Source organism: Prosopis cineraria, unplaced genomic scaffold (assembly GCF_029017545.1).
Source record: "Prosopis cineraria cultivar Desert tree isolate PC_DT_omini unplaced genomic scaffold, ASM2901754v1 PC12, whole genome shotgun sequence".
Taxonomy (NCBI): Eukaryota; Viridiplantae; Streptophyta; class Magnoliopsida; order Fabales; family Fabaceae; genus Prosopis; species Prosopis cineraria.
Genome location: NW_026555343.1, coordinates 7,527,887 through 7,549,724, shown reverse-complemented (window position 1 = coordinate 7,549,724; position 21,838 = coordinate 7,527,887). Strand labels below are relative to the sequence as shown.

Below are 21,838 nucleotides of genomic sequence, written 5' to 3'. Positions count from 1 at the left end.
ATAAAGAACATCATGATCTACAAGGAGATTGGGAGATAGGACAAGTGTGATAAGGTTGATAATATCCTAGTAAAAATATCCATGTAATTGAGCTACTTTCTAACCACTCGCAACAACAATGAACTAATAGCATCTTTTATGCTTGTTTTTATATAATATGATTTTAATTGGTTAATTTATTTATCAAAGTTTTTTTTAAAAACTTGTTAATTATATATTAAAATATTTTTATATTTTTTTAATAAATAAAGTAAATGTTATCATAAAAAAAATATTTATATACGAGTAATTAATTTAATTAAATGCATCTTAAACTGGTCATCTTCGAGGAAAAAATTAAGAAGGTGATGGTCTCCTATTTTACGAGATGAATTAGGTTGGATAGAAAGGAACGATCGCCTGGCGGCTTTGGGTGCAGCACTTGTAGCCGGCGACTGAGAGAGTTGACGTATAACAGGGAATCGTTGCGGTGGTGACAGCGGCGCTGCTGGAGGTGGGACAAAAATTCGGTGGCTGGGGCGAACATTTGGGCGAGAACTATTCGGGAAAGCCGGGGGGTGAGGGAATTCGGGGCTGCGAGAGGCGATCGGCGCCGGATTTGATAGCGGTGATAGAGGCAATAGGAAACTTGTTGGTTATAGTGGTTGGAGGGAGCAATTTTTGCGTTCAAGGTTCGGATTCCCTAAACCTAAATCTTTCTTTTCATCAAACAACTCAGTGATGCGATTATAGTTGTTCTCTTTGGTTATTGCATTTGTGTGGAGCATGAGATTTTCGTTTGAGTTGGATCGGTCAATTTGCTTGACGTTCGGCCATGCAATTCTGTTATGCTCTTTGCAAATGATTTTTCTCTCTCTGAAAATGGTAAGAATATTTAAGTTTTATTTTTCAAATCCATGCAAATATTTAAATGTTTGTTAGTTTTCAGCCTGTTTCACTTATTCTGGACAAATCCGATACAAATGCCTCTTTACTTTACCAATTTGTTCTGCGTCTTCTCTTCTTTTTTTTTTTTGGCGGGGCCAGATTGTTATTTTCGAACAAGACCTTGCGTATTTCTGTCTTTCAAGAGCTTATCTACTACTACTCTTGATTAGGTGGTTTATGCTACACTTCGGATTTGCCCCATCAAATGTTGATTTCACGAACTAAAGACTTGCAACGCCGACGCCTAGATCCTTTTCGGACGTAAATTTGGTGCGTTCCTCCGATTTAACCTTGTATTTTAGAAACTATTACAGTTTAACTGAGATATTCAACGATTAAGTTATAGTTGTGAGGTTTATCCCAGTAACATCACCCTCTGGACTGTAGATATGAATCAAGTATTTAACGCTATCCTTCTGTTGTACTTGATCAATCCCATGAGTGATTTTTTGTTCAAATTCATCTTCCAAGTTGAAGATGACGATTCACGCAGTGACATCCGGAGACAGTTTTTATGTTAATGAGTGAAAGCAGGCGATTAGCATGAAGCATAATCTCTGAACTTTGCAGCCTATTCTTATGCGGTGCTTTTGTTAAACTAACTTCATAGAAAATGTGTTCTTTTCCTCCCCTTTTCTCTTAATTTGTAGTAACTATTGGTGAGATGCAAGATCCAAGGATTCCTGTGCCAGAAGAAATCTTGAATCCTAAATCACGTAAGAAGAAGAGCTCAACCCAGAGAGCATCTTTATTTCAGCTACAAGGGAATAATGTCAAAGAAGAAGCACAGGCACCTCTGCCACTAAAATCAGGACACAGGGTTTCCAAGAGAAACTTGATGACTGAGATATCACCCACTTTTCAGAAACCAGAGGGTTCAAACTCAGATTCACTGCCAGACTCCTCTTCGGCTGGAAATGATTACCGAGCATTGAGGCGAAAGTATCTAATGCTGGAAGATGAGAGCTTTGCATTAGGGAGAGAGCTAAAAGAGGTTGAAGACGAGGTAAAGACACTTGAAGATGAGAAGCTTGTACTGCTGGATCAGCTTGTTGTGTTGGAAGGCCTCGTGGATCCTTCAGAGATGCAGCCTAATTAGGTTTTATGAATTGCAATTGTCTAGAATGTTTGTATATGGTCTTCATCTTCCAATAGAGCAATTCATTTGTTATGATAAAATGCCTGAATAGGCGCTGTTTGTATAGCTCTTTAGAAATTGAAAGATAAAAAATTACGTTTGTAGAAATCAGACAAGTCTTTTATGCTTGAAGTCTGAACCCCTTTGTTACTTTTCACTTGTGACTCAGATAGATTCTTAATACTTCTGTTCTTTTCTGTTTTTCACCCTTTTCATTACTAAAATGAGAGTAAAAAAGACAAACAAGTCAAAGCGGTCCAAATATTTTGGGCTGAGTTTTTGCAAGTCAAAACTTATCCAATTCAAAGTGAGCCAACCCAAGCTCACTATTAAAATAGGTTAAATGGATGAATGAAACTGTCTTTTTTTTTTTTTTTAATTAGTTGAGTGATGGTCTGATTGATCCGACTGTCTGGATCAATTTGCGTCTCAAAACATTGGTCCACTCTCAACGTTCGGATAAAAGGGTGTTAACATGTATGGTCACATGACGAATCACCTAAGTAGAACCTCAGCTTGTAATTATTGTAAAACGGACAATGAAAGGATAGTGGAAATCGGCTACCAATCGAGGACGCTGGTGATCTTTTAATGATGGACAATTCTATGTCAAAGTTGCCTACAAAGAAGCTGAGAAAGCCGAACGATTAAAAAAGAAAGAAAAAATAGGGCCCATCTATTTGGGCTAAAATCTAGAAACCATTCATTTTTGGGGGAAAAAATCAGAACTTTATCAGAAGCAAAGGAATTGGCATGGAACAATGGATTTGCCCTTTGAATTTCAACTCTGTCAACTTTTTGTTTCATATTCTAGAAGCCAAGATGAACTTATTGGCTACTAATCAAATGAGCACACACTTTGAATGGTGACTACCTCAAATTGGTTGGGTTGGATTAGATGTTAATGGCTCTTTTAACCAAAGATGACATGCAATTTTTGGGGGCCTTATTTGAGACCACAACGACAATTGGATTAAGGGTCTCTACAAAAGAAACCTACTTTTTTTTCCAACACTAATGCTGAGCTTGTGAGTTAGGTTTTGTTTAGATGGAGGAAAAAGCCAGAAGGAAATAAGAAGAGAAAATTGAGAGAAGACATTTAAAGAAATAGTAATCTTCCGGTAAAAAAGAAAAAAAAAAAGAAATAGTAACTTTTTTTTTTGGTTATATTTAAGAGTTTTTCTTCTTGATTTTTCTTCATCTTTATTTTTTTTCCCTCATCCAAACAATGGGTTAAGGTTGTATTAGACTCAAGGACATGAAAAGAGTCGAAGTCTTCAATAATAGGACATTTGACAATAGCTTTTAGACTTGTACAAAATGAATATTCCATGAATAATCTATTTATTAACACTATCAGAAATGTTACAGACTTCATTGTGAAGGATTTGATTGCTACCTATGATTATATTTTTACAGAGATAAATAAGTGCATTGATTGGTTAGCTCATTCACCTAATTATATCAGCATCACTATTTGACTTCTTAACACTCTTATTAGAATGTAGAGGTTTCCTAATCGCCTATTTGACTTAGTGTTTTCGTTTTCTTCTGCATGTTAATGTGTGAAAAAAAAAAAAAAACAGAGTAATGTGGTGGAAAAGTATGTGTAAAAATTGGAAGAAGACAATATAACTAGCCAAGAAACCTCACAACATTAAGGCATAAAGATCAATTTTTTGTTTTTGAATGAGCACTGAAAAGGCCATTTGTGACCCTAAACATTAGCATTGATAGTACACCCTACTAAAATATATTTATAAATTTATCTCTCATTTTTGCACACGTAATGGTATTTTACTTACTTGAATTAGATTGAATGATAAATATTCTCATTTCTAAAAACAAATGGTGGAGAATTTGATTTTTGACTTTCGTGTATGAAGTGAACTTAATTGAGAGGAATTTATCATTTATCTTTTGTATCTTAAGAGATATTAATATCTGTTGCTAGTGAAGTAATACTCCTGATCTTAAAAAAAAATTATGCATCGAGTTTAACTTATATATCAAAATCATGTGTAACTTTAAGTTTATTGATTATTGTTTGGCCAAAAAAATATTATTGAACTTTTTTTTACACACACATCAAGTTTGTAATTGTAACCTAATGCGGCTAGTTAATTAAACGTTTAAAATCGAACTAAATATCATTAAATTTTGATATACAAAACTACTTATATTTTTTATTTATTTTGACTCCTATTTTTTTCCTCATTGGCGTTCTAATTGTATAACGTTACAATTCTATTAGATTCCATAATATCAAATGTTACTTTAGAAGCAAATTAATGTGAAGACCTTATTAGTGAGTAATTTGTAAGTATTTTTGTAAGCGCTCTTTAAATAAACTTAAAAGCATATATTTATTCTGATGAGGCATTGGGACCCAATTTATCTAAACTTTTTTTTTTAAAAAAAAAACTCTAAACTTATTAGAACTGGGGTGGCTTATGAGCGTCGGCATGTAAAGCAATATCATGTAAAGCATTTTACAAAAAAAAAAATAAAATAAAATAAAATTTGAGAATTAGAATGAATAATTATTAAAAGCTGATAATTTATGATTTGAAAACAAAAATTGAATCTTTTATACTTGCAATTATTATGGTGTACCGAAAAATATTTACGACATTGCTTATGGCCGTTTTATAAGTAACTTACGATTGACTTACGTGATTAAGCAAGTTATAAGTGTTGTTGCAGTTAATCACACCCCAGCATCATCCTCTCGATGGTTAAATATATTAAAAAAAACCAAAAAAAAAATAACATATAGGTTCTGTAGAGTTGATTTATTGACAAATAAATTTTACGAAATTCAAAAATTACAATTAGGTCTTTTGAAACTTGAGTGTAATTTAAAATTTGAATAAAAATATTTTCCTGTTAAATATATATAGATTATATCAATCAAATAATTTACAACTATTTTATTAATAATTTATAATTATAATTTTAACTTTTTATAACTATAACTTCATATATCTAATAATTAAATTGATTAGTTTAACTATTGACTATGTGAAGTTACATTTGCAAAAAATTAAAGTTATAGTTGTAAATTACTGATAAAATTATTGTAAATAATTAATGTTAAACTTTTTTAATAACACATAATTGTTTAATTATTACATGTGTGAAGTTATAGTTGTAAAAAATTAAAATTATATTTATAAATTGTTGATGAAAGAGTTATAAATTAATTATTTGATTGATGTAATGTATGTTTAATAGATGTATTATTATCTTTGTAATCTAATTTCAAATTATACTTAGGTTCTAAGAGATTTGGCTGTGATTTTTGAATTTTATGAGATTTATTTGTGAATAATTCTACTCCACGGGTCCTATATGTAATTTTCTCAAAAAAATTCATGTTTATAAGAAATAAAAGATTTTTTATTTAGATAAGTCCTGCGTCTCGTTAATTCTAAAATTAAAGTAATCATTACATCATCACCAACCCAAGATGCGATTGAAAGTTTGAAAACCATTGCATTTTAAGAAACATATCTAAGACATAATGATTAAAACATTACATGATTATGACATCACACATTTGCACGTAAGATGGCTTCATGTTATATTTATTATCAATTATTGCAATATTAACATTCATAAATTTCTCCATTTAAGTAATTTGATTAAGACCACAAATTTTTAAATGACTTAATTAAAGATAAATCATTTTGATGTTGTTAGGAAGTCTAAATCTCAAATGTTTAATAACCGTTATATCATCATCTGGATAACACCTAAAAAACATGTACTCGTATTCTCACAAAAAAGCTTTAGCAAAATTATTCACTAATTACTTTTAATTGTGCAAAGACCATCCTAGAACTGGTTGGAAAATGGCTGGGCCAAGGTTATGGATAAGACTTCACAGAATAAAAATTTGATTGTTAAAAATACTAACAAGAGGAATGAATAATGACTTAATATCACTCATGAAAATTTGTAACATACTCTCTCTAATATTATTTACAAGTTACTTTAACATATTTAATTTTACTGAAAATTCGAAATTAATAAAAAATTTAAAACTCATTAATACTCTAAAAATTTAATAAGTTTTAACTTTATTTTTATTAAATATAGATATTTTAATAATGTATTTTTTCTCACCAACGTTTAATAGAAATACAAGAGAAAACTTGTAATAAAAAGTTACATGCTTTATAAATAAGATAAAAATTTTTTTTCTCTCCCTATCTTATAAATAGTTATGGAATATGATGGTTTTTGCAATGCATAAGATTTGAATTATATGCATATTCTACGCTTGTAGTAGTGAGGGGCATCAATGTATCATTGTTTAACTTCATATTCTGTCATCAGTTTTCGCTGTTCCAATTGTATAAATGTGGTCTGCATCAAGATTTCAGCATGAATCTTGTTCCAGTGACTATGTGGATCACCATTAACAAAGATTCTAAGCTAATTCAAATATTAACAAGTAATTGTTAATTTGTTACCAAACCATCCCAAGGTTCGCCGGCGCCCCCCGGACAACTAGAGGACTTGTGACCTGTGATCTTCTGTTCTTCCAAGACAAGAAGCCAAATTCATAGCCCTTTGAGGGAGCAACTACTTTGAAATTCACCATGAACTTGATTTTCTGCCCAACTCTTGCAAAATTAAGCTGGTTTGGCACAACAGTGACATTAACTCCAGCAGGAGAAGACACTTCAGATTTGTATATACTTCTTGCCTCTCCAACATTAGTCACAGTTCGAGATACTGTAAAGTTGTCTTTGAGATTGGGCACTATAATAGATGGATAGTTGAGGTCAGAGGCAGTTTTGAATTTTCTATGGCCATGACATGTGCTGTTGTCTCTGGTAATAAGCCGGAGCGACTTGTCATCGTAATTTAGTGAGCAAAGGAACTCTATGTAATCTTCTGACTTTATATCATAGATGAGGCCAGGATTCAGAACACTTGCCGGGTTCACAAAGCCTGATCCATAATCAAATGCATTAGCCTTTCTTCGTCCAGGATCCGCTCTGATTGGTCCGTGTTGTTTATCCAGAGTTGTAGCTGTGCATATCATACTCATGATTAATTTCCTGAAAGGAAGTAGTGAAGCTTGTGCACTGTGAGAGCATGTGCCGTAATCCTTCTTTCGTCCCAATGTAAGTTCTATATAAAATGTATCTTAAACGAGGATAACTATATATATATATATATATGTATATATATATATATTTTTCTTTGATAAATAAAAGCATTTTTCATTATTTCTAAATAATTTTAAAAATATTGGTTGGGTTAGGCAAACCCGGCAGAAACAATTGAGCGTTAGGCTGGCCTGAACTGCATGTCAAGCTGGGCAACAGGCTATGGTGATGCCCAGCCCATGTGCACCCTAATTTCAGTGATTTTTATGCAATGTTTGGTAGGTAGAAAAGTGTTTTCTGAAAAGAAAATGGTAAGTGCACCTATCGTATTTTCTTTCTAGATACATTCTGTTTTCTTTCTAGGAAACATTTTTCCGTACCAAATATTCACTAAGACACCAATAATGTCTAAGGAGTCTTATAACAATAAGATTAAGAAGAAACTCGCAACATTAGATTATATAGAACCCAGGAAAAAGACAATTACTTTTTACTACCATAATGCTATACCAGTTGTCATGATGGCTGATTTGATTGCAGATGAAGACCATGAAGGATGAACAGTTTTGACTAAGGCTGCAATTCCAGTTATATGGGGACAGGACATGGAGGTTCCAGAGAGAATGTTATACATCATGTTTCCTTTAGCTGGAGACCATGCTGCAAGGATGTTCAATCCCGGAGCTGTCACATCAGGCTATGCAGCAGCAAAGTCAAAACTCACAAGTCTTCCAAGAATGAAGTATATGAAGTGATATTTGCCAAATAATTTAAGAGCCATAATAAATTTCTCCACTTCACACATTTTTAATGAGAATACTACCTTCAAAATTTCTGGAGTTAAAGAGTTGGGACCTTTAGAAGAAAACGCTGCCACAAGGGGTGCAGGTTGAGTACCAAACACTGTCTTCGATCTAAAAATCCTTGAAGTGGGTTTACTGTTCAGCATAATAGAAAGCTAGATGAGAAAGAATCTGAGAGCGCTCAAAAGAAATGTCCATGTTTTCGAAACAAACCGTGTGCTATTAACATAGGACAGAATCATTTCTCCAGTTTTCCTTCCAACGATGGCTGAAGGAATTACAAATGGGATGGCAACATTGAGATCCAACTCATCAATAAGTATCATCCCCACACCTCCAGCCTGTTTCACCACCTCACTCTTTGCTAGTTTGGACTCTGTCGAGCTCTCTGCATGTTGACACACCAGAACATTCCCTTTTGCCTTGGACTCATTCAGGGAACTGTCTAAACAATAACTACAGAAACAAACAGAACAGAGGAAAAAAATATATTTAAGGCAACATTTTGCACCAATCTTTCTATAGATCTCACTTTCAAGTTTCAACAACCTTGTGCTTCACCTGGATTGATAAGGAGTGAAATACCCTGCGAAGGCTTCAGATGCGGGAAGTATCCTTGTGTTGGCTTTCATTTCCAAGAGACTCAGACTCTCACCCTGTTTCAATCACACAGTACTTGTCATGGAGTGATTTCTGAGCAAAAAATCTATCAATGTAAAGTGATCAGAATTACCTTGATGTTAGCTCCATTTCCTAATCTAATATCAGATATGAAATCCCTGTCTGTTGAGCTAGCAGCAACCGTGATCATCCATGGTGCAAGATTCGTAGCAGAACCAGGGTTTCCATTATTCCCAGCCGATGAGACCACAAGCACTCCATGACTAGCAGCATGAAACGACCCCACAGATATGGCATCACTGAAATAGTCTCCTTGGGGAGCTTCAGGACCGAGAGAGAGAGACAGAATGTGAACCCCATCTCGGATGGCATCATCAAAGGCAGCTAGCAAGTCTGCGTCATAGCATCCTGAGTCCCAGCAAGTTTTGTACACAGCAATCCTAGCCATTGGTGCCCCTCCCCTAGCTTTTCCAGCTCCTAATCCCTTGTAACTCATGTTTGCCACGTGGCACCCTGCGGCTATTGAGGCGGTGTGGCTGCCATGGCCAGAGCTATCCCTGGGAGATTTGAAAGAAACTTTTTTCTCTAGCCCTTCCTCTGCTTCAAATCCACTGGCATAGTATCTAGCTCCAATCACTTTCCTATGCCATTAATTATCGACCAATGAAAATAACACGACTACAAAACCAAAATCAATAAAATTAAACGATGAAGATAAAGTTCAAACCAAAAACCTGTTGCAAGATGAAGCATTGAAAGCTTCTCCTGTTTGACAATGTCCCTTCCATTCGGATGGCACTGGAGGCATGTTGGAGTCTTTAAAACTTGGGGATTCAGGCCAAATTCCTGTTTGAATAGTGATCATGATTCGAGTTAAATCAACTGTGCTTCTCATTTATTGACACCAAACCATTAATTATGGTTTGCCACACAAAGGAGCAGTTTTAGTAAGCCTTTAATTAAATATATATATATATATATATATCTCTGTTTTTGTTTTCTGCTTAATATTTGGTCGTGTAATTTGATCAACAGCAAAATAGGAAACGCCAATACGTATGGAATACTCTCACTTTTGATTTATTAAACTCTCCACATAAGACGATTTAACAATTACATTTATCATAAATGAGCGAAATCCTTTCAAAGATCTAATAGTGCTAAACTGTAAACAAATTGAATTATGTTTTAATTAAAACACTTGATAATAAGAAGTTAAAAATGCATATGGGTTTTCAATTTGACTAAGATTAGCAAAGATAAAATTTGCCAAAAGGGAAGAAGAAAAGTCTTCTGATGTTGAATTTTTTAAAAACCTTTGCTCTTAAGGAACAACTGATAAAATGAGAGTGGGAAAGAGACACAGTTTCTACCATCAAAGTAATTAATAAAACATGGAAATGCTTGAAGGGACCGATGGGAATGCCTGAATGAACTTGTAACGAACTAGTGAAAAGGGAGTTTGCTTCGTAGAAGTAATAAAGAATCTTACTAAAACTAGTAACGCTGCTCACCCGTATCAATAAAGCCAATTATCACATTTGCTTGGTTTCTGGTGGAGTGCCCAAAAATCTCCATGCTTTTGTCGTCTGGAAGTCCGATAAAATCCCAGGAATGAGTTGTGTGCAGAATTCTCTTAGAATTGGGGAAAACAGAGACTACTCCGGGCATATCTGTCAGCATTAAATTAGATTACAGAAGCAATTGATTTGCGAGCCTTACAAAGCAATTACAAACTGAAAAGTAGAAAGAAAGAGAAATAAAAAGAAATTACCAGAAATTTGGGAAGCTTGTTCAACAGTCAACTTGGCTGCGAAGCCTTTGAAGCCATGTCTGTAGCTATAAACATGAGAAGCATGTGCCTCCTCAACACTGCTCAACGTTACAAATAGGGAACGAAGAAAATCAAGCATCTGAATTAAAGGAGAAGGGTACGGATACTTTTAGAAAAGGGGAAAACTAGCATAAGCTCTTACCTCCCTCTGTGAACAGCAGTAAGCATTTGATGGTTTTGCTTCAGAATATCATCAGGATCTTCACCAGTTTTGCTTCCCATGTATACTACATAAACCTGCCATACAATCCAAAATTAAATCATCCCCAAAACCCAGAACGGAATAGTTACAGTTTGATTCTACCTTAGAAGAGAAGCAAAAGCTAGTTTCTGCAACAATAACCGCAAGAAACAGATAAGCGATGGCAGTATGGCTTCTAGCATAACTAGAATCAAACATATCGGAAGACGAAGCAAACAAGTAGAACCAGTACGTATATAACCAAAGATGAAACAATAGCAGAAATTGGCTACAAATTTAAGCCTTGAAGGAAACAAGACGAAGCCATTTTTTTTAAATGCAAAAATAATGAGGAGTAGTGTGGTGGCAAAGTTTAATGTGTAAAATGGGCGAGAGTGTCTGTTGCTTTTGGATGAAGCCGAGAAAACCGCAAAGCGTCAAGGAATAAAGATACATTTTGGGCGAGCAGTTACCAAGGCCATTGTGAACCTCAGAAGCCGGGATTGATACCTTACTAGACTATATTAAAATTTTGTCATTCATTCCTCGTAAATAATAATTAAGTTCACACTTCAGACATCAAATTTACTCTAAGAAAAAGTGGATCATTTTTGGACAAAAGAAAAAAAAAGAAAAACTAAATCATTAAATAAATATTTATTACGAAGGACATAAAAATTATAATTAAACTAAGCATTAAAAACAGTGAATTTGCCTTGATTATCAGATTTGGTCCCATATTTAATTTTAAAAAAAATTAATCTTTTAGTCCCTCAACTTTTAACTCATTTATAAGTCAGTCCTTCAACTATGACTCGCTGCGACTCAGTCCCTCAACTATAACTCGTTGCAACTCAATCCCTTAACTTTTGATTTGCCTATAACTCAATCCTTATTTTTTAATTTTTTTTAAATTTTTTTTATCAAATAAGAGGGATAAAAAAATGCTCATATATTATTTTAAAATACCCTCTTCTTATTCATTAATGTGAGATATAAGTTAACATGAAAAAAAAATTAACAAAAGTTAAGGGACTAATTTGTAAGTGATTCAAAAGTTAAGGGATTGAGTTATATGCAAGTTATAGTTGAGGGATTGAGTCACAGCGAGTCATAATTGAGAGATTGAGTTATAAGTGACTTAAAAGTTAGAAGACTTAAAAGATTAATTTTCTTTTTAATTTTTGTCCGTTAAGATCTAAAGTTTTATAAAACTAAGTTTTATCCATTAAAAACGGTGAATTTGCCTGCAAACAATAACGTTTAGGCTTAGCCCCGCTATCTAACACCACAAGACTACTATGCTCTAGGATTAAATAAAAAAAAAATTCAAAAAATTAAAAATTCCAATAGAAGAAAAGATGATGAATTAATAGTGCTACGAAAATGGAGATCTAATCACGACTGATACTTAATTTAACAAATACTTAATTGGAGTCGGAACCGATGCCTTCTCGCTTTCCTCATCCCACGCGCATTAGGCCGTACGCCATCCTCTGAAATTTTCTTAACTACATCTGAACACGATAATCATTTTTACCATTTTTATTGCGCACCTCAGCTCGGAGCTTGCGTCAAAGCATTCTGTTTTCTCATCGCATTTCTCTGACTTAAATCACAGACTCAGCGATCAATTTCGTTTTGAATGACAGATTCATGTGATGAACGAGCGAGCAAGGGATATATATATTTGAAATTGGTTAAATAAGGTGAAGAATGTACATGCTTGCAGTTTTGAACGGCTGGCTGGCTGGCTCGCTCGGCAAGCGTGGGTGGGGGCCTCCACTGCCCTCGCGTTCCTGCAAAACTAGATCTCCTTTCACCAAATGTTGTTGTGCCCTTGTCTGCCTGCCCCGACTCAATTTTATCCTACCCATTATTATTTACATGTCCGCTCAACAAATATTAAAAAAAAAAAAAACAACCGAACCCCAAAATATATATATATATATATATATATATATTCAAGCGAGGGAACTGGAAATGAAGGAGCGAGCACCAACCCGAGTCATGAGCGCAACAGTTTGCATCAACTTCCTTCCTTTACGCTTTTTCACTTGCCCGGGTCTATCCTAATTCCTGAGACAGCCTGTTCTTTTTACTCTCAAATCTCTTCGCACTGTTTAAAGACAACTTCTTAACACAAACTATATATGTCGGTCCCCATATTACTTCTCCGATCCTCTTCACAAGTCATTTCTATCAACCAGATCAATATCAGTATAAAAAAATATAAAAACTAAAAGTATGTAAAATTTTAAATATGTATTTATATAAAAAAATCAGAAAATAATGTCATATTATTTTTTTTCTCATAAAGGTTAACTTTAAAAATATTTTTCAAATATTATTAAAAAAAACATTCCGCGACTTATAAATAAAATTAAATAAATTTTTTAAAATGTGATTTTTAGATAGGATCGAAGGAAGTATAAATATATACGTGTCTTGGTGCCTTGTGTGTTTTTTCTCCCTCATTTTTTCTTTCTTATTTTCTCCTCCTATCAAGCGAAAATACATTTTTCCTCCTATCAAGGACATGTAAAAAACGGTAACAAAGTAAGGTGGAACGCACAAAGAAAGACGTTTTGATTCCGGTCCGTATCTGGGGGATCATGCCATGGCAGGATGCTATTGGCTGCCCTGATATTGAGAGATTCTCAGGTGGATTTTTGGAGCCAAAATCACGAAGCTGAGATTAAAGTTGAATAAAAATACACAAAATTACATTATTTTAATTCGAGAAAACAAAATTATTAATATCTATAATTTTAAATTTACTTTTAGTTTCTTAATTTTTTTAATATTTTTAGTTTTTATAAGGACTCAATACACAAAAGTTATAGAAATTTAAATAACAAATGTTATACAATTTTACTGAAACTATAAGAATTGAAAATAATTAAAAAACTATAAGAAAAAAAAGTAAAATTTGATGAAATTATAAGAATAAGTGATTATGTTTTTCTCTTTACTTATATATGAAAAGTCATAAATTTATAATATTTTAATGTTTATAATTTTTTTTTGGTAGAGAAAGAGAACGTTTATAAATTTTTCAAAAAAAAAAAAAAATCATCAAAGGGGACGTTAGATTTTTCGCTTCATCCTTCCCTTCTTCTTCACGTTAGTTTGCTTTCGTTGCTTTTGGGTGATAGACTGTACTTGTAAACGCTGATTTCCCTTCTCCAAATTAGGGGCATTTTAAAGTTAAAAAAAAATAAAATAAATGAGGGGTATTTTCATCATTTGATCTCAAAAGATAATAGCACTTAAAAGTTTGTAAGCCTGCAGAATAAATACATATTTTTTTGTCTTGTTTACCACAATGTTGCTTAAGTGGGCCCTATTTTGCTTCCGTCCCCTTTTCCTTTGGGTTTTTGCACATGCTGATTTCCCTTCTCTAAATTAGGGGCCTTTTATAGTTTAAAAAAAAATCAGGAGCATTTTTGTCATTTGATATCAAAAGATAATTACACTTAAGATCTTTAGGTTTGCAAAATAAATTCAAAGTCTGAGAGGGCTCTATTTATAAAATTGAATATAAACAAGTTAGCATTCTATAGATGATTTCAACTTCTACATCTACAACTTCAGACTTATTAGACTATTTGTTGTTGGTGACTTTTTCTCTTAGGAAAGACTTGGCATCAAGGAGAGGTTTGATTGGTCATTTTGCAATGATGATTGGGTGGATTCATTTCCTACTCTTAAGGCCTTTTACCTTTTGAAATGCAAATCTAATCGTTGTGTCGTTGTCCTCTCTAATTATGGTCACACTCCCAAGAAAACTTCCACGAGGCATTTTAGCTATAATGCTTCCTGGTCTATTGAAGAGGGGTTCCACAACATTGTTCTTTAAGAGTCTTGGATTGATAGAAATTGGCTAGAGGGAATCCAATCCTTCTCTTCAAATGCTACCTGATGGAATAAACAAACTTTAGGTAATATTCCTCTCAAGAAAAAGAATATACCTAAAATTCTGGAGTGAATTGACAGACTCACATGCTCTAAAAACAAAATTGGCCTTTTCAAATTAGAACAATCTCTCTAGAAAGAATATAACAAGCTTATTACACAAGAGGAGTTTCTTTGGTGGCAAAAATCTAGACAAAATTAGCTTCTATTTGGGGACAAAAACACCAAATTTTTCCACTCTTCAATTAACTTTAGAAGGAGGAGAGACTTAATCAATTATCTCATGAATGAAGAAAGGGTTTGGATTCACAATCATAATTCTTTAAAGGAGATGGCACTTGATTATGATGAAAATCTTTACTGCATTGATGGCACTTCTCATAAGGGATGCCCTAATGTAAATTTCCCCATATTGAGCACTGAGGCTCTTTATTTCATTCAAAATGATGTCATTGATCTGGAAATTAAGAACATGACCTTCTCTATGGGTGATTTCAAAGATCTTAGATCGGATGGCCTACAATCACACTTCTTTTAAACCCAATGGAATCATGTTAAGAAAAAAAATCTATATTATGGTTAAAGAAGTCTTCTCCAATCCTAGGAAAATGGTAGAAATCAACCATGCTAATATTGTCGTATTGTCGAAAGTAGACAACCCCACTATTGTGAAGGAATTTTATCCTATCTCTTTCTGCAACCTCAAAATTGCCACTGAAGTGTTGGCTAATAGATTAAGGAGTCATGTGAATTTCCTTATAGATCCCCATGAATGTAGCTTTATTACCGGTAGTCAGAGTAGTGATAATGTCATCCTGGCACAATAAGCCATCCTCACCATAAGGTCAAAGAAGAATAAAAGAGGGTACATTGCCATTAAAATGGATCTGGAAAAGGCCTTTGATAGACTTAAGTAGGACTTTATCCAAGAAACATTAGAATCCATTAGGTTTAATGATCATTTCATCAATATTATCATGAGTTCTATTACTTCTACGACTTTGAAGATTCTTTGGAATGGTAACAAAACACAATCTTTTCAACCCTTAAGGGGAGTTAGACAAGAAGATCCCTTAAATCTCTAGAAATTTGTCTTATACATGGAGAGGATTGGACATTTCATCAATTGGTTTGTTGAAATAAAGTACTAGAATCCTTTGAAATTTACCTCCATAGGTCTTGCCATCTCACATCTTTTCTTTACAAATGATTTATTCCTCTTTGTTGAAGCTTCTGCTAACCAAATGAATTTGATCAAAGTAGTCATGTGTGAATTTAGCCTTCCTATTGGTCATAAGATCAACCTAAATAAATAAAAAGTGTTCTGCTCTCCCCACATACATATTAGCAAGGCTTTTGAACTCAGCCAAAAACTTGGTATTGGCTTGACCTCAGATCTGGGAAAATATTTAGGTGCTCCCCTTAACCATGGTCATCTCACCAAAGATATCTTGTCAACATTAAGATCTAGAAAAACTCTTAATATGGAAAGGAAAATATTTAAACATCGCAAGCTGTTCAATTTTGATTAAGGCCATCCTTGGGGCTATCCTGAGTCATCTCATGCAAGCCCTCCTTTTGCGTAAGGGGATCATCTCTACCATATAAAATCTTTGTAGAGAATTCTTCTTGAATAAATGTTTGGGGGCCAAAAAGCTTCATTAATTGTTGGAACCAACTCTTTAAGGGCAAACAACATGGAGATTTGGGTATCAAAGAACTTTAGAGTTAAAGCCAAGCCTTCATTTTCAAATTGTGTTGGTATCTCCTAACTAAACCTGACATACTTTGGATTAAATTTTTATAAGATGAATATAACTGGAATCCTCAAGAAGCTTAGTCTCATAGGAAATACTTATAATCTTCAGCCATTTAGAAGAGTATCTCTGAGGTTTAGGACCAATTCATGCTTGGTGTTGGTAAGAAGATTCATAATGGCTCCTCCATATCCTTTTAGTGGACCAGTAGTGCCCTTTAGAAGAGCCCTTAATTCATCATTTGAACTTTAATAGCAGGTAATGCCAAAGTTTTTGATTTCCTTAATGATGATGAATCTTGGAATCTTTCTCAATATCAACAATTTCTTCCTCTTGAAATTGTTTGAACTATAACCTTAGTGAGAACCCAGATTCATCAAGGATTTGACTTGTTCATTTAGAGAAATGCCTCAAATAATTGCTTTTTAGTCAAAGTTTCTTATAATATGATTAGACATCAATATCAGTTTCAACAGGAACATTTTTAGAAGTATCTATAAAAATACAACAATATAGAGAAAATCAAGATCTTTCTATGGCAAGTCTTCCACGATGGACTTCCTATTAACCACCTTAAAGTTTAAAGAAATCTCACTGATGACTACTATCACAATTGCAATTAACAAACTAAAACACATACAAGAATATCTAGAAATGCCAGTATTATGATGATAAAACTAAAGTCAAAGTCATCTTAATGGCATCTACAAGAAGGAGATAACAGGAAGAGGATAACAGTAACAGAGAAAATTTAGATAGAAAAGAAAATAACAGAAAGGGAAGAGTGCAATCACAATATCATAACCATCTAATCATTGTGCAATACTCTCTTTATAAAAATATTCTATCCCTCATTTGCTTCCAACATCTTCCATGTGACTTTATGTGTGCTTATGCTTCTGCGTACCATTCTTAGCATTTTTGTCAATTGAGCATGCCCACATGCAACGTTCATGCTAGTTTCCACGTTACCTGCTTGCTCATCCTCATGTATGACATGGCCCCTTTCTGAGATAGCAAGCTTGCCTTTAAGGTCAAAGACAAGATATTCATAGAGGAACGAATGAAGATCCTCCCAAGTTGGATCAGTTAATCCATCCTAGTTAACTAGAACTTGTGTTGACCAGCAAGATGTTAGAAATTGTGCCATAAGGTCAATCATTGTACTATGCATATTGCTATTTAATGAATTTCTCTTTTATTCTCATAACAATTGCATGTTCAATATGATAACTGTATCCTTAAACAAACTATAGTGATTGTCCTAAATGTCCCTAGTCGGTCATCTTTAAGGGATCATAGATGAAATAAGACTAGTATGACTTTGATTAATTATAAAGATAGGCACTTAAAAGAGTATAAGGTGCTGGCCTGACTCGCTATGAGAAAGCTGCATAGTACAAGTCATAAGCTTATCTCGTATGTAACTATATCACTAGTCCTTTGACCTGAGATCATCATGAATGCCTACATGATGACCACTGAACTTTGACCTAATCAAAAGTCACCTTTGATCGGGTGATCATAAAGGCTGTGATTGAGTTTAATGATATTCATGTAGAGGAATATGAGTGGTCAAGATGGAATTTGTTCTTCACATTAAGTGAGAAATATTATTGGGCCCTTCGATGAGTAAGACTGAGAAAATGTATGGCCATACTACAATGAAAAGGGTTTTTCTATTGCTACTGTCAGTCTGCTCAGAGATCGAGAAAGTAACATTCAGGTAAAGGAGAATGATAATTCCATGTCTCATACTTGATCAAAATATCGTGTGACAAAAGAAATGTGATATGGCTACATGATAGGTTATATCGGATCATTGATCCCTATATGAATTGGGTAGTTGCAATGTCTTGCTAGATGCTACTTGTAACTTGTGGGTTAATAGCGTAATTAGTCTATTGTTAATTTCATATGGGTCTACAGGGTCACACACAAGAACAGCCCAACTTGAGCTATAATGTCCAAGTTCATTAAATCTAGAATGTCTAGATTCAATGAATGTAATATAGGGTGAATGAATTATATATATATATATATATAATATTTAAATATTTATTTGATAAATTTATATATATTTATATATTTATATGAAATATAAAATATAAATATAATTTTATATATATATATATTTTTATATATATATATATATATATATGATATATGTATATGATATAAAAATTAAATATAGATAATATATATATATATTTGAAATATATATGTATATATATATTTGTATATATATAATATAATATGTATATGTATATATTATGTTATGTTATGTTATGTTATGTTATGTTTGTTTTAAATTTAATTTTATATGATAGATTAAATTTAATAACTAATATGATATGAGAGAATATCATGTCATTTTTATAATTTAAATTTATAAGATAAATTTAAATTAGATATGATATTATGAATTAAATTTATAAGATAAATTTAATTTAATTTTTGTGGGCTTTTAAGTGAAACACGAAAACCCTTATCTATATACTATATATAGATAGGGATGTCCTTTATGAAGGATGAGAGAGTTAGAAAAGTTCTAAATGTAAAAACACTTTGAGAGCCATGAAATACTCTATAGAAAGGAAAATTAACGTTAAAAAAAAATAGACGCTGAGAGCACTAGCACGCTATTCGAGTTAAAGAGTTGCTTATGTGGATATCAGTAGAGGGAGCAGATCTATATTATTAGCTCCTGAGATCTAAACGTGCGCCACTTCAAAAAATTAAAAGGTAACTCTTCTATCCACCTTGACTTAAACGAGTTCGTTTGGTCCATATCAGGATAGGGACTTTAAAATTTTAATCTTCCACTGTGCCTCCCTATCTAACAGAAGAATTGTGATGAAGTTTTCTAGACTGAAGGACCTCCATAGATCCAATCATTAGGCCAGACTCATTTGTAAGTAGAGGTAGGGAAACATAAGCTATATTTGTTAGTCTATAGCAAAACTTGAGGAGAGAGATATGGAACATTGGATGTATGTAGGTTTGGGAAGGCAGTTCCAGACAATAAGCTACTTGACTGGTATGTTGAATCACCTTGAAAAGCTTAAAGAACTTAAGGCCCAATTTTTGGTGTCGCCTAAGGTTAACCAATGACTGTTGATATGGTTGAAGCTTAATGAAAACAAAATCACCAACTTAAAATTCATCAAATTGACAATGTTGATCAACAAATTGCTCCATACACGTATAAGCATGTAGAAGATTTACTTTCAAAGAAGTAATGATGTTATCACAGTCATGAAGTTGTGCATGCAGATCGAGTGGAGTGTTTAAAACAGAGTAGTCTTGAATGAGTAAAGGTGGGTCTCTACCATAGATAGCCTTGAAGGGTGTCATGCCTATAGAAGAATGAAAGGTAGTATTATAACTAAACGCAGCCTGAGGCAAGAATTTAAGCCATCGACGAGGACAATCGTGAACAAAGCAACAGAGGTACATTTCAACACATTGATTTAAAGCTTTCAATTGACCATCAATTTTAAGGTGGTAATTAGAGCTCATGTGAAGTTGAACACCTTGTAACATACAAAGAGCATGCCAAAAGTTACTAGTAAAAACCTTGTCTCGATAAAAAATAATGGAACATGGCATTTTATGGAGGTAAACCACCTAAGCAAGAAATAGTTTGGCCACTTGTTGATTGGCTCGAAGAGGGGCAAAGTGCGCACACTTAGAAAGCCTATCAATTACCACTATAATGACCATATATTGTCATGATTAAGGGATAGTTGTAATAAAATCCATTGCTATAGACTCTTAAATTTGATCAGGAATTGGTAGTGGACACAGAAGACCCACCGGTACTACTTGAGCAACTTTAGCCCTTTGACAAATCTGACATTCCTATATAAAAAGTGTGCACATCTTGTCACATATGAGACCAATACATATTAGCAGCCAATCAATGAAAAGTTTGTACGACTCTTGTGTGTCTGCCAATCACTAAAGAATGAAACTCTTGCAAAATGTTTTGAATAAGTATGGCATTATTAGGAGGAACAACTACTCAATTATAAAAATAAAGTACCCCATCTCGTATATGGTACCCATCAAAGGAGGTAGGTTGACTAGAAAGTTGCTGTTGAACGTGTCAAAGTTAATGAGAGTATTGTGCTGCCTTTATTATTTCTTCAAATTAAGAGGAATGAATTTGTTGTAAAGCCATTAAGGTGACACATGACAATGCATCTGCTACTAAGTTAGTTTTACTAGGTTTATATTTAATTGTAAATTGATAACCTAGTAACTTATAGAGATATTGTTCTTGCTCAGGTGTTTGCAATACTTATTGATCAAGATGCTTAAGACTTTTTTGATTTGTGTGAATTACAAAAGGGTGGCCAAAAAGATAATCGTGGAACTTGGCGACAACCTATATAATGGCGAATATTTCTAGAACATATATAGATTTTTGCATCCGAGGTGAGAGTTGTTTAGAGAAATACACGATTAGATGCCCGTTCTGGCTTAACACAACCCCAATAGCACTACCAGAAGCATCTATTTCAACAATAAATGGTATTGAAAATTTAGGTAAAGCTAACACAAGGGCTTCTATTAAAGCTTGCTTCAACCTTTCAAATGCTGCTTGTGCCTTTTTTGTCCAAACAAATCCATCCTTCTACAGTAGTTTGGTGAGGGAGCTCTTAAGGTTTTCATATTGAATATAAATTTGTGATAATACCTAGTTAAGCCTAAGAAGCCTCATAACTGAGTGACATTATGTGGTATAGGCCATTGACGAACTGCCAAGACCTTTGTGGGATCCCTTGACACCCCCTGTGACATAACTATATGGCCGAGATAATCCACTTGCGTTTACCTAAAGGAACACTTAGAAAGTTTGGTAAACAATTAGTTCACAACTAACCACTTCAGTACTTGTGCAATGTTCTCAAGATGCTGAGACCATGATGTGCTATAAATCAATATATCATCAAAAAATATGGGCATAAATTTACGTAAATAAGCTTTAAAAACTGAGTTTATTAGTGATTGGAAGGTGGCCGATGCATTTGTGAGGCCAAACGGCATCATCAGCCATTCATAAAGACCTTAATGAGTTCTAAATGCAGTCTTCTCACGATCATCTAGGTACGTCCATGTTTGGTGATAACTAGCATGTAAGTGAAGCTTGGAAAAATATTTAGAATCTCCTAACTCATCTAGAAGTTCATCGACTGTTAGCATCATAAAGGAACATTTGATTGTCACTTTATTTAATTCTTTGTAATCATTATATAGATGTCAACAGCCATCTTTTTTTTTAACTAGTAACACAAGGGATGAAAATGGACTGACACTTAGCTGTATAAAGCCATCTCGGAGAAGTTCATCTACCATCCTTTCAATTTCTACCTTCTAACTGAAAAGGGTACCGATATAGCCATATTTTCAATGGCCTTATTCCTAGATGTAATATAATCCTGTGGTCACATGCACGAGGGGGTGGTAACTCATGAGGCATTTCAAATATAGTTTTATATATCTCAAGCAATGTCTTCATCTCGAT

The 21,838-nt window shown here is 33.7% G+C and overlaps 2 protein-coding genes across 8 annotated transcripts; one reads left to right on the top strand and one right to left on the bottom strand.

The window, feature by feature from the left end:
• The first annotated feature begins 339 nt into the window (after positions 1-339).
• LOC129288782 (uncharacterized) lies at positions 340-2,222 on the top strand. Of its 3 annotated transcripts, none has more exons than XM_054925519.1 (3): positions 343-671; positions 1,098-1,197; positions 1,578-2,222. In XM_054925519.1, exon 3 carries the CDS (start codon positions 1,592-1,594, stop codon positions 2,024-2,026), a length of 435 nt encoding a protein of 144 aa, XP_054781494.1. In that variant the 5' UTR covers positions 343-671; positions 1,098-1,197; positions 1,578-1,591; the 3' UTR covers positions 2,027-2,222. The 3 variants fall into 3 exon arrangements, with proteins under 3 accessions (XP_054781496.1, XP_054781494.1, XP_054781495.1); XM_054925520.1 differs by lacking the exon at positions 343-671 and adding an exon at positions 702-864; XM_054925521.1 differs by lacking the exon at positions 1,098-1,197 and having other exon boundaries at positions 340-671.
• Positions 2,223-6,362: 4,140 nt separating this feature from the next.
• LOC129287625 (subtilisin-like serine-protease S) lies at positions 6,363-12,761 on the bottom strand. Of its 5 annotated transcripts, none has more exons than XM_054923845.1 (12): positions 12,634-12,761; positions 12,353-12,499; positions 10,592-10,686; positions 10,390-10,487; positions 10,130-10,288; positions 9,350-9,461; positions 8,728-9,256; positions 8,556-8,650; positions 8,208-8,450; positions 8,015-8,129; positions 7,702-7,888; positions 6,363-7,111 (listed from the first exon to the last, which is right to left on the bottom strand). In XM_054923845.1, exons 1-12 carry the CDS (start codon positions 12,658-12,660, stop codon positions 6,543-6,545), a joined length of 2,376 nt encoding a protein of 791 aa, XP_054779820.1. In that variant the 5' UTR covers positions 12,661-12,761; the 3' UTR covers positions 6,363-6,542. The 5 variants fall into 5 exon arrangements, with proteins under 5 accessions (XP_054779820.1, XP_054779823.1, XP_054779821.1 ...); XM_054923848.1 differs by having other exon boundaries at positions 8,728-9,226; XM_054923846.1 differs by having other exon boundaries at positions 10,130-10,273.
• Between the last annotated feature and the right edge of the window lie 9,077 nt (positions 12,762-21,838).

What these genes read in the sequence shown, in the direction of transcription:
- LOC129288782 (XM_054925521.1), top strand. Translation starts at nt 1,592, where the DNA reads ATGCAAGATCCAAGGATTCCTGTGCCAGAAGAAATCTTGAATCCTAAA.
- LOC129287625 (XM_054923845.1), bottom strand. Translation starts at nt 12,660, where the DNA reads ATGCAAACTGTTGCGCTCATGACTCGG. An exon ending in CTGTTGCGCTCATGACTCGG is followed by an intron (nt 12,500 to 12,633) that starts GTTGGTGCTCGC and finishes AATAATGGGTAG; the next exon opens with GATAAAATTGAGTCGGGGCA. An exon ending in GAAATGGAGCTAACATCAAG is followed by an intron (nt 8,651 to 8,727) that starts GTAATTCTGATC and finishes TGATTGAAACAG; the next exon opens with GGTGAGAGTCTGAGTCTCTT.